This window comes from Tupaia chinensis, unplaced genomic scaffold, assembly GCF_000334495.1.
Source record: "Tupaia chinensis unplaced genomic scaffold, TupChi_1.0 Scaffold000270_2, whole genome shotgun sequence".
Classification (NCBI taxonomy): domain Eukaryota; kingdom Metazoa; phylum Chordata; class Mammalia; order Scandentia; family Tupaiidae; genus Tupaia; species Tupaia belangeri.
The window spans coordinates 4,728,714-4,741,465 of record NW_006159751.1 but is presented as its reverse complement, the minus strand read 5'-3'; the positions used below and the strand labels follow the sequence as shown (position 1 = coordinate 4,741,465).

Here is a 12,752-nt window from a genome sequence, read left to right as displayed (position 1 = left end):
TAAAATTTCATGTCATAGGTGATTTCTTAATTTTCAGAATCTGTTGAGATTTAGGAAACTAAAGAGTACACTATCAGTTGTTAGAGATTATAAAAAATCTCTCATAGTGGAGGGAAGCCAACCTGTATGGTTTTTAGGATGGAATGTTCTTAGGGGAGCAGCACAGAGCTGCATGTCCAGACATATATGCAGTAGTTTCCCGGCAGCCAAACAGTGTGTGAATCATCCTCTGAGACAATACTTAGTATTACATATCTGATTTTTTCATAGTAACTCAAGTATAATTATTTAAGTAACTTTGATATTTCTGACATTGAGAAAGGACACATTTATCTGTTTCTTATTCATAGGCATTGTATACCAAATTAGTGTGTGTGTGCTTTCTGTTGAAATATAGAATGTACCATGCATTTGTGGCTGTATTTGTCCAAGCACTTCATTGTGTTCTGTGTCCATCTAATGAATTGTCACAGCAAGTTATGTAGTTCCAGTTTAACTGGCTGATACACTGAGGCATGAAAAAAGAAGGAGACAGGAAGTATCCAGGTTCATCACAGGCAGTTGCAAATCTGATACTCACAGCTCGTGAGTAATAGTCTTGTGCTCCTCCAGTATGCCTGAATGTCTCCAGGTGTTGGATTCTGTAACCTAACTGAATGTGAAACTTAAATCATCAGGTTCAACCTCAATATGTAAAGATGACTAAGTTCGTGTTGTTGCCACTTGAGAAACAAGAACTAAATTTGCTTGATTCGAGTTCAGACCTTTGGGGTAAAACTTTGCCTAGAGCACTATATGTACTGGATAACTTTAAGGAGCCACTGCTAAATGTGTTTTTTTGTGTTCTTAATATTTTGATTGGGATCAGCAGGTGGCATAGAGGTTAAAGTGCTGGAATCCCATGTGGCCGACTATGGTAAAGTCCTGGACTCAGCATGAAAATTACACCAGGCACATGTACTTGGGTGCCCAAAATCTGAAGAGGAGAAGGATGAAGAAGGGATTGTGGCATGGCTATTCCCCCTGGGGAGTGATTTCTCACTTTCCCTCTCTATGTCTCTGTCTCTTCCCAGCGAGCACATGCGCCCTATGGCAAAAAAAGTCTTCACACACACACACACACACACACACACACAAACAGTGATCTATAATGTAACTTTTTTTTTTTGGAGAGATTTTCACTGTAGGGCGCGTGCGCTCGCCAGACAGACAGAGAGAGACATAGAGACAGAAAGCGAGAAATCACCCCCCAGGGGGGATGGTCACGCCGCAGTCCCTTCTCCTCCATTCTCCTCTCGGGATCTTGGGCACACACGCACACGCGCCCGGCGTGAGTTTTAAGCCACCGGGTCCGGGACGTGAACCGCGGTCGACTACGTGGGAGTCCAGCGACATAGCCATTACGCTAACTGCTGGTTTCCTATAGTGTAACTTCTTTGGGGGTACAATGCATCATATTCCAAAAAGAAAAATTATTAGTCAGAGGATGAGTCTTTCAGTCAATGACTCAGGACATATAAGCAAAACTCTGGGACATGTAGGTTATTTCTTCTTTAGCTATACCACTTCCTCTAATTGAGATCACCCCAGATGATTCTGAATTTGGATATAAATGAGAACAGAGAATAGATGCAATCCAGTTTTGAGTGGTATTGCCATGTACTATGAAAGTAGTAGTATGCTTCTGTAATTTCATTTTTAAAAAATAATCTGCCAATAGATGTCTCTTCCACTTCAGTTTTTGCCTCCTGCACTTAGCATCCTTTATTGATATAAGCATATGTCCATTTTTAGTACCATATGCCACAGAGGAGAAAAGGATAGATTCTCTAATGTGAGGGTCATTTTTGTTTTAATTTCATCAAACTCCTTTCTGTACTTACTTTCCATGAGATTCTGTTCTTTTATCAGATTACTCATGATTTCATGGCTTTCCCAGCGCAGGCATCTTTCACAAGTCCAGCCCTTTCCCCCCATTTTCTGTGTGTTCTAGTGTGATGCCATGAAAGATGAGAAAGCATGAAGGCTATGTTTTGGGACACACACACAGTATTAATTCAGGCATGGAAAGTCAGTCCAGCTTTGAGCTGGAGGTGAAGTAGGGCTTTTTGATGCTTCTGAGGGTCTGCGATTATCCCCCAAGGATGTCATAGCCCTAACAGATATGTCTGTTTGGCAGCTCTTGCTTAGTTAACAATGACTCAGTAATGACTGTGTGAAGATTAGTCCTGTATGGGTCATGACCTCTGGCTGCTAAGGCTAAGAGGAAAGGAAGGCTAAGAGGAATATTACTCCTCCATGATTTCATTACAGATCGCCATAAGCGTTTAGCACAACTACAGCAGTCTTCCAAGAGGAATCCTCACTACCAGACCTTGGAGCGGGATCTTATTGAATTACAGGAACAGCAGCTGTTTGAACTTTTTGTGGTGGTGTCTTTGCAGAAGAAGCCATCAGGAATAAGCTACATTCCCCAGGTCATACAACAGTTTCCTAGCAAGGTAGGTTCAAGGAGGCCAAGAGACATTCAGGAATGTCCTCTTGTCTCTGTGTGTATTTATTTCTTCTCGTTTTTTTATTACCTCAACCAGCTTTTACCTGTACTGTACTTGTAGGATCTGATAAGTGACCATGACGACATCTTGTGTTAGGGTTGAACTGCAGTCAAGGAGGAAAGTCAAAATAAGCTCATTCTTCAAATTAGTTTTTTTTATTTTGGCCCTGCCATTTAATAAGCTTTAGCAAGTTACACAGCTTTAATGATCTCATTTAAAAAAATTTTAAAGCTTAATTTAATTAATGTATTATTATTGCTTTAATTTGATGAGAGGCAAAGTGAGAAAGCAAGTCACTAGGCCCAGGTCTCAAACCGGGGTCAGCTATGTGGGAGTCCAGTGCCCAATCAATATGCCACCTGCTGACCCCAACATTTATTTATTTATGTATGTATTTTTTGTTATTCTTTTAAGCCACCCAGTCTGGGACTCAAACCACTAACCATGTGGGAATCCAGCACTGTAACCACCATGTCATCTGCTAGCCCAATTATGTCATCTTTAATGAAGGAAAAAAATAAATAAGATGGTGGTTTAGAGCATGGATTCTGAGCCAATATGCTGCATTTGCCATTAATAACTCTGTGACTTTGAACAAATAAAAACCTCTTTAGAGGCTGAGACCACAGAAGAAAGTTAACAGTTTTATGTTTTATTTTAAATTTGATTTTTCCAGCCTTTCCAACAAGGAACCTACATTTTAATTTTGTAGTATGTTCTGAACCATGTAGCTGGGCATGGTAAGGTATGATGCCTTTTTTTCTTTAAGGACTTTGCCACAGGATGTGTGCATTTGCCTGAGAGAGACAGTGAGAGAGAAAGTGAGAAATAACCCCTCGGGAGGGTGGCCACACTGCAAGCTCCTCTTCTCTGTTCTCCTGGAATTTTGGGCATGCATGCACATACATCCGGCATGAGTTTCAAGCTGTCAGATCCAGGACTCAAACCATGGTTGGCCATACGAGAATCCAGTGTCTTAACCATTATGCCACCTGCTGGCCCCAGTAATGATCTCTTTGAATAGAGACATTTATTTGGGTGTCAATGGGGAATTGATTCCAGGATCCCCAGCAGATACCCAAATCCTCAGATACTCCAGTCCCTTGTATAAAATGGCATATGGAGTAGTTCCTGCAGTGCAGCAGTTGCACCCTGTGCAGAGGGTGCCAGATCCCACATGACCAACCCTGGTTCAAATCTTGGTCCCAGAGGCCTGAAAAATTTGTCAGGCATGTGCGCATGCTGAAGATCCTGACAAGATAGAAGAATGGAGGAAAAAATAATTGTGACATGACTAGGCCCTATTCAGAGGTTCTTTCTCTCTTTCTCTCTTTCTCTCTCTCTCAAGCATGTGCCCTCTGAGGGGTGGGAGTGGGATGTACTATTTGCATATGACCCGAGGGATTTGTTTGTTTGTTTGTTTGTTTGTTTGTTTGTTTTTTGGCGGGGGGAGTATTTTGAGAGAGAGTTTTGCTTTAGAGCACATGTGCTCACCAGAGAGACAGAGACAGAAAGCGAGAAATCACCCCCCCAGAGGGATAGCCACACTGCAGTCGCTTCTCCTCCATTCTCCTCTTGGGATTTTGGACACACACACACACACACACACACACACACACACACACCCATTGTGAGTTTTAAGCTGCTGGGTCCAGGACTCAAACCATTGTCGACTATGTGAGAGTCCAACAACATAACCGTTATGCTATCTGCTGGTCCCAGTATTCGCGTATAATCTCCACACATCCTCCTGTATGGTCTAAATCATCTCTAGATTACCTATAATATCAATACTATGTAAACAGATAACATGTTGTATTTTGTGTGTGTGTGATTTGGGTTTTTGTTTTTGTTGTTGGTTTTTTGTTTATTTTTGCTATAGGGTACATGCACCCTCTGCAGAGAGAGAGAGAGAGAAAGAGGAAACTAATAAATCACCACCCAGGGGGAACAGCCATACCACAATCTTCTCTTCTCCTTTCTCCTCTCAGGATTTTGGGGACACACACACACATGCCTGGCATGTTTCTTAAGCTGCCAGGCCCAGGACTCAAACCATGCAGCTGAGTATGTGGGATCCAGCCACCTTAACCTTTGCATTACCAGCTGACCTGCATTCTATATTATTTTTAAATTTGTATTTTTTTTATTATGGTATATTTTGTTTTGCTTTTATTCCCAAATATTTTCAATTCCCAGTTGGTTAAATTTGCAAATGTGAAACTGGTGGAAACAAAGGACTAACTTTCTAAATTATTACTCGGACCTCTTCTCTCATTTATTGTCTGCTTGGCCAATTTAGAACTTTGGTTTTGTAATCGTGAATTACATGTTTCACTAAAAAAAGCTAATGAAGCACAACTGTACTAGGATCTAAGAAATATTTCCTGCATGGGGTCTCATTTTAATAATGTCCTCTGGGCCAAAAGGTGGCATGGTGGTTAAGGCACTAGACTCCCACATGGCTCACCATAGTTTGAGTCCCAGATCCAGTGGCTTGAAACTCACACTGGGCTCGTGTGCTTGTGTGCACAGAATCCTGAGGAGAAGAGATTGCAGCATGGCCATCCCCCTCCAGGAGTGATTTTGCCCTTCCTGTCTCTGTATCTCTCTTTCTCCTCTCTGGTGAGTGTATATATCCTATGGCAAAAAAAAAAAAAAAAAAAATTAAGATAATAATTAAAAAAAGTCCTTGACAGCATCCCTGTAACAAAGAATTTCAGTATGTTTAATTATCATAAAATACCTTAATGTAGACTGGGAACATGTCACAGCACTGTTTGGTGAAACAGTAGCATAATAGTCTAATAAAATAATATAATCTAGGTAGTCCTGAGTAATCAAGTGAAGAGGAGCTTAATTTTTTGTTTGTTTGTTTTTATCATTTTTACAACTAATAGGCCATAAACCAGATAAAGATCTACTTGATTCTGGCAGTAAGTCAGGGAGATCTCTCAATAACCTACTTAGCATCTATGTACTTCAGAGAGGGAACTCTGTACTTTAGAGAGGGAAAGACTGATCTAGTTCCTTTTTGATTATTGTAGGAAACTGAGTGAAGATAATTATGAATCATTAACAATTAAAAAAAAGACATGATACAATTAAAATTTTGTTACAGTGCTTTTTTTTTTTTTTTTTTTTTTTGAGAGGTTTTTGCTATGGGGCGCATGCACTCACCAGAGAGTCAGACAGAAAGCAAGAAATCCCCCTAGGGGATGTGACCACGCTGTAGTCCCTTCTCCTCCATTCTTCTCTCGGGATTTTGGGCATGCACTCACATGTGCCTGGCATGACTTTTTTTTTCTTTTTTAAGAATTACTTTATTTAACTTTATTTATCTATTTACTCATTTATTTTAATTTGATCAGAGAGGGGCAGAGTGATAGCAAGAGCAAGAGGGAAAGTGAGAAAGCAAGCTGCCAAGTTCAGGACTTGAACCGTGGTCAGCCATGTGGGAGTCCAGTGCCCTTACCCACCACGCCACCTGCTGGACCTGCCTGGCATGAATTTTAAGCCGCCGGTCTGGGACTCCAGCTGTGATCAACTATATGGGAATTCAGCAACAATAATCATTATGCCATCTGCTGGTCCCTGCTCTTTCATTTTTAAGAGGTTATTATTCAAGTGATCCAGAATAATGTCTAATGTCTTTTTTTTCTCAAGACGGGTCCCATAGCCTAGGGGTTAAGGGAGTCAGATCCCACATGGCCAACCACACAGTACTAATCCCAGACCCTGGGGCTTGAAAAATGTGTGTGTACGTGTGCTAAAAATTCCAACAAGACAGACAAAAGAGAAGGGATTGTGGTTTGACCATGCCTCATTGGGGGTTTGCTTTCTTTCTCTCCTCCTTCTCTCTCACTGTCTCTTTTTGGCAAGGTCAAGCACCTTCTGGCAGAATTTTTTTAGAAATAAATTGAAAAGTGTGTCATTTGTATTATCTAAAAGCAATATGATAATTAAACTTAAGTATGCTTTTTTTTAAAAAAAGGTCTAAACTTAAAAAAATATTTAATTTTATTAATATTTATAAAATTTGTCATAGGGCACATGTACTCACCAGAGAGGGACACACATAGAGAAGGTGAGAAAATAAACCACTAGGTTTGGGACTTGAACCATGGTCGTCCATGTGGGAGTCCAGCACTTTAACTCTGCTACCTGCTGGCCCTGGGTGTTTGTTTTTAATAGAGGTCAGTTCATACTAATTTCTGAATGTCTTTTGGTTTAATCAAATTTAGACTGTCTTTTAGACTACAATACCAGGCAAAGACAAAAGGGTCTTTCATAGTGAAGTTAAAAAGAGAGCCACAAACTAGTAATTAGATAGCAAAGATTATATGCTAAGGGAAATAATAATATATGGGATGGATTCTAAAAATAGTGTTTTTTCTAAATAGCATGCATCTTCTTTTTCACAGTGCCTTGGAATATTATTGATCAGAGAATGTCTTGAGCTGACTAGGTTTTTGCTACCAGTGGGTTTTTATTTATCTTCCTTCCCAAAATTTATTAAAGTAGTGGGATCCCCCTAGTGTATGAATCGTGAATTACAGTTTCATATCTAGGCCCAGGCATAGTAGTGTGTGCTGGATACTGCTGCTTGGAAGGCTGAGGCCATATGGCAGGCCCAGGTTTGTTTCCTAGCTCACCCTAAAAAAACCTAGATATGGTGACTTGTACCTGTAGCTCTGGATACTCAGGAGGCTGAGGCAATGAGACCTTGTCTAAAAAAAACCACATACACATATACATACAAGTTCACATACATACAAGTTCTTACCTCTAGAATAGAAACTTTTTACATCATCTTTTCCACGCCTAAATAGCTTATAGGATCTCCACAGGTATCACATCTATGTCAAAATAGCATTCTTGACTCTTAGTGACTCTGTTTTTGCATCTTTAGTGCTTTCCAGTTTGAGCCTTCCTGTTTTAAGTATGTTTTATGTTGAGACAACTGCTCAGGCTTATTGGTGACTCTTTTCAGAAGACCAGAATAAATTTTTTATTTCTGTCCTCCACTTACAATAGAATTATAGTCACTTAAGGTGTTATCTTTCTCAGGGTGATCATGGCTATAAACAATCCAAAGACACTGAGGAGAGGCTCAAAGTTATCCCCAAATTTTGTTTTCCTGATTCAAAGGACTGGGTACCAACCTCAGAACTCAAAAGGTAAGTAGAGTACTTTATCTGATTTCTATTTGTTAGAATTACAAAAAATAGAATCAAAATATTTGAGAAATGGGTAGAGCCCAGAGTGAAGCCACTTGAACAATGTGCCAGGTCAAGGATGTAGTGGGAGGAAAGGAAGAAACAGAATTAGAACATTTCCTATGTGGGGCTCAAAAAAGAAAGACAGAATAATTTCAGTATCAAAGGGAAAAAAGTTTGAGAGTCTCTTCAGGGTGCCAGTTCTGCAGGAAAAAATAGTTCTACTTTACCTACAACCAGAAATGCCTCCAAGTGGACAAATTAAAAAAAAAAAAAAAGTAGACTTTAGAACTCTATGTAGAAACAGAGAGAAAACAGAACATCTTTGTCTTGTTTTTCCATTGGGTTGGTGGAAGAAGCTACAGTCCAGATTATTCTCTCGTGGAACTTATACAAAGGGAGGCTCTTGTTTGGGAGGTGTGGGTATAGTGAAAAGAGAAGTATTAAAGAATTTCTTTCAGGGACCTAGAGGAAATTACCAATGTTAAGTAATAAACCATCATTATTTCTGAATCCTGCTTGTAAATAGATGTGGCTTGGTTCGAAACTGTCGATGATGATAGACTGGCAAGCTTGACTAGGTGAACCATATCACATGCCAGTGAGCTGTTACCTAAGCAGCTCTGTCCTTCATCCTCATGGTGCCTCCAGACTAAACTGCTACCTCTCAGAACCATGTTGGCCTGATCACCACCCTCATCTCAGCCATCAAGGTTGATGATCTCGTATTGTCTTTTGTGCAGCTAACCAGATAAGCATTTTCTTTCATTATGGCTGGTAACTCCAAGTTTACTTCTCCCCAACAAGTTACATATTTTATTCTAGAGTATTTGGAACATATAGGAGAGTGAATAAGAAGCAGAACTGGGAATCACTGCCAGTCTAGTTACTTAGAAATAATTACTGTAGGTTTTTTGGGCATCTTTATATTTGGCCGTGTGTATGTGTATGTGTATAATTTTTCTTTTTAGAATTATTTATTTCCATTTGTTGTTGTTGTTGTTGTTATTTTAACTTGACCAGAGAGAGAAAGGGAAAGCAAGAAAGCAAGCCGCCAGGTCCGGGATCTGAACCATGATCAGTCATGTGGGAAGCCAGCACCTTTAACCAATATGCCACCTGCTGGCCCCTATATCCTGTGTTTTGTTTTGTTTTGTTTTTAAATAATTATTTCCTTTATTTTATTTATCATTATTGTTATTTATTTATTTGTTTATTTAATTTGATCCTAGCAAGACAGAGAGAGAGAGAAAGAAAGCAAGCAAGCTGCCAGGTCTGGGACTCAAACCGTGGTCAGCCATGTGGGAGTCCAGCACCTTTAACCACCATGCCACCTGCCAGCTCCAGACATAAATATTCTTTATTTGTTTTCCTGATTCAAAGGACTGGGTACCAACCTCAGAACTCAAAAGGTAAGTAGAGTACTTTATCTGATTTCTATTTGTTAGAATTACAAAAAATAGAATCAAAATATTTGAGAAATGGGTAGAGCCCAGAGTGAAGCCACTTGAACAATGTGCCAGGTCAAGGATGTAGTGGGAGGAAAGGAAGAAACAGAATTAGAACATTTCCTATGTGGGGCTCAAAAAAGAAAGACAGAATAATTTCAGTATCAAAGGGAAAAAAGTTTGAGAGTCTCTTCAGGGTGCCAGTTCTGCAGGAAAAAATAGTTCTACTTTACCTACAACCAGAAATGCCTCCAAGTGGACAAATTAAAAAAAAAAAAAAGTAGACTTTAGAACTCTATGTAGAAACAGAGAGAAAACAGAACATCTTTGTCTTGTTTTTCCATTGGGTTGGTGGAAGAAGCTACAGTCCAGATTATTCTCTCGTGGAACTTATACAAAGGGAGGCTCTTGTTTGGGAGGTGTGGGTATAGTGAAAAGAGAAGTATTAAAGAATTTCTTTCAGGGACCTAGAGGAAATTACCAATGTTAAGTAATAAACCATCATTATTTCTGAATCCTGCTTGTAAATAGATGTGGCTTGGTTCGAAACTGTCGATGATGATAGACTGGCAAGCTTGACTAGGTGAACCATATCACATGCCAGTGAGCTGTTACCTAAGCAGCTCTGTCCTTCATCCTCATGGTGCCTCCAGACTAAACTGCTACCTCTCAGAACCATGTTGGCCTGATCACCACCCTCATCTCAGCCATCAAGGTTGATGATCTCGTATTGTCTTTTGTGCAGCTAACCAGATAAGCATTTTCTTTCATTATGGCTGGTAACTCCAAGTTTACTTCTCCCCAACAAGTTACATATTTTATTCTAGAGTATTTGGAACATATAGGAGAGTGAATAAGAAGCAGAACTGGGAATCACTGCCAGTCTAGTTACTTAGAAATAATTACTGTAGGTTTTTTGGGCATCTTTATATTTGGCCGTGTGTATGTGTATGTGTATAATTTTTCTTTTTAGAATTATTTATTTCCATTTGTTGTTGTTGTTGTTGTTATTTTAACTTGACCAGAGAGAGAAAGGGAAAGCAAGAAAGCAAGCCGCCAGGTCCGGGATCTGAACCATGATCAGTCATGTGGGAAGCCAGCACCTTTAACCAATATGCCACCTGCTGGCCCCTATATCCTGTGTTTTGTTTTGTTTTGTTTTTAAATAATTATTTCCTTTATTTTATTTATCATTATTGTTATTTATTTATTTGTTTATTTAATTTGATCCTAGCAAGACAGAGAGAGAGAGAAAGAAAGCAAGCAAGCTGCCAGGTCTGGGACTCAAACCGTGGTCAGCCATGTGGGAGTCCAGCACCTTTAACCACCATGCCACCTGCCAGCTCCAGACATAAATATTCTTTATTTAAATTTGGAATTCTTGGGGCTGGCAGGTGACATGGTGATTAAGGTGCTAGATTCCTATGTGACTGACCACATTTTGCATCCTGGACCTGGCAGCTTGCTCTCTCATTTTCTTTCTCTCTGTATTTCTGATAAAATTTTAAAAAGAAGTAATAATAATAAAGTCAATAAAATAACTCTTAAAAAAGCTTAGACTTCTTTGATTATTGAATTTCTTTTTCAGGCATTTTTAGGTCTTTTTGTAAATTATCTGTACAGTCTTTTGCCCATGTTTCAAGTGAGAAGTTAATATTTTTCCATATTGATTTTTATGTGTGAAGAAAATAATTCTTTGTCAAAATGACTGCTGTTGGACCTATTTTCGGTTGTTTATTCCATGAGTAATGCTATAAGCAGTTGCTTGATCTCAATATAACTACTGACCATTCTTTCAGTGAAACATTCTCCTTTGTCTTGACTGGTGAAGATGGGAGCCGGTGGTTTGGTTACTGTAAGAAGCTCTTGGTGAGTACCAGACTTGTGTTACAGACAGGGTTGGTCAAAGAACAATAGACTTAAGACAAGGAACCTTAGAAACGTTCTCTCTAGATGAGTTTGAAGCCACCTCCATTTTCTGTGTATTCAAGATTAGCCATGTTAGCTTTAAACAGCAAGAGCAAGGGGGGGATTAACCATGGAGTGTTACACAATAGAAGCGGTGTGAATTTGTTTTATCTGTTTATTTGTAATAGAAAATTACCCTCTGACATAGTGGCTAAATATCAGTCTGCATATATTTGAGGAATGGAGAAGGAACCAGTCAAGGGAGCACTGAATCACTCACCAACCATATGAGGGCTTTCTTTGTTTATAGATCTTCCACCAAAATGGAACAAACCATGCCAGCTTTAGCACTTTACTGTACTTTATCACTTTTCCTGTCTTTCATTGCTCATTGAGGATGAGAGCCTTGGTGCCTGCTCTGTGCCAAACAGTATCAAAAGCATGTTAATAGTCCAAGTTAGTTAATACTTGTTCTGCCATTTTTTTTTTCCTTTTAGCCAGAAGGCAAGGGAAAGCGACTCCCTGAAGTATACTGTATGGTTAGTCGGCTAGGCTGCTTCAATCTCTTTTCAAAGGTGAGTAGAGAGGGTGCTATGAAAGTGGTATTCTCTCTGAGCTCTGAGGAGTTTTTGTTGCTGATGATTTCACTAGGCACTGCTAAGTGCACAGGCTTTCACATACTACTTTAAGAAAGGTTCCCTTTGGAGCCCACTGGTGACATCATGGATCCCACATGGCTGACCGAACAGTTCAGTCCCATACCTGTGGCTTGAGAACCATGCTGCGCATGTGCACATGTGTGCCCAAAATCCCAACAGGAAAAAGGAGGAGAAAGAATTGCAGCATGGCTATCCCTTCTGGAGGGTGCTTTTTCACTTTCTTTTTCTCGTTCTCTTTCTCTTTCTCTCTCTCTTTCTCTCTTTCACTCTCTCTCTGGTGACCACACATACCCTATAGCAGATTTTAAAAAGTTTAAAAAAGGTTCCTCACTTATAGATTAGGAACCACAAACTCGAATGCTTAAACTTAGAGCTGTGACCCAGCTGCTGTTGCTCTATCATCCTTACTTTGGCTTGTTAAAACTCCCAGTGAAAGGAGGGAACCAGCAGTTAGCGTAATGGCTATGTCGCTGGACTCCCACGTAGTCGACCGCAGTTCGTGTCCCGGACCCGGTGGCTTAAAACTCACGCCGGGCACGTGTGCGTGTGTGCCCAAGATCCCAAGAGGAGAATGGAGGAGAAGGGATTGCGGCGTGACCATCCCCCCTGGGGGGTGATTTCTCGCTTTCTGTCTCTATGTCTCTCTCTGTCTGTCTGGCGAGCGCACGCGCCCTACAGTGAAAATCTCTCCAAAAAAAAAAAAAAAAAAAAAACTCCCAGTGAAAGGAGAACACAGTTCAAAGCTTATCTTGTCTTATGTCTTTCCTAGACTCCAATTGTAGGATATCCATGTCATTGTTGCTTTCTTCCCCTTTACCTCAATGAAATAAAAAGGAGCTCATTTTCTAGCAATAAATTCATTTGTTAGTGGTTTTTTTTTTTTTTTTGGAGGGGTTTTTGCTACAGGGCGCGTGCGCTCGCCAGAAAGACAGAGACAGACAGAGAGACAGAAAGCGAGAAATC

At 40.0% G+C, this 12,752-nt stretch overlaps 1 protein-coding gene across 1 annotated transcript in view; it reads left to right on the top strand.

Moving 5' to 3' along the window:
• DENND2C (DENN domain containing 2C) overlaps positions 1-12,752 on the top strand; it is a 50,925-nt gene that overhangs the window by 19,482 nt on the left and 18,691 nt on the right. Inside the window, exons 8-11 of the mRNA XM_014588246.2 lie at positions 2,314-2,501; positions 7,626-7,735; positions 11,022-11,091; positions 11,628-11,705. Of these exons, the coding sequence (XP_014443732.1) occupies positions 2,314-2,501; positions 7,626-7,735; positions 11,022-11,091; positions 11,628-11,705 (446 nt within the window). The remainder of the gene's footprint in view (positions 1-2,313; positions 2,502-7,625; positions 7,736-11,021; positions 11,092-11,627; positions 11,706-12,752) is intronic.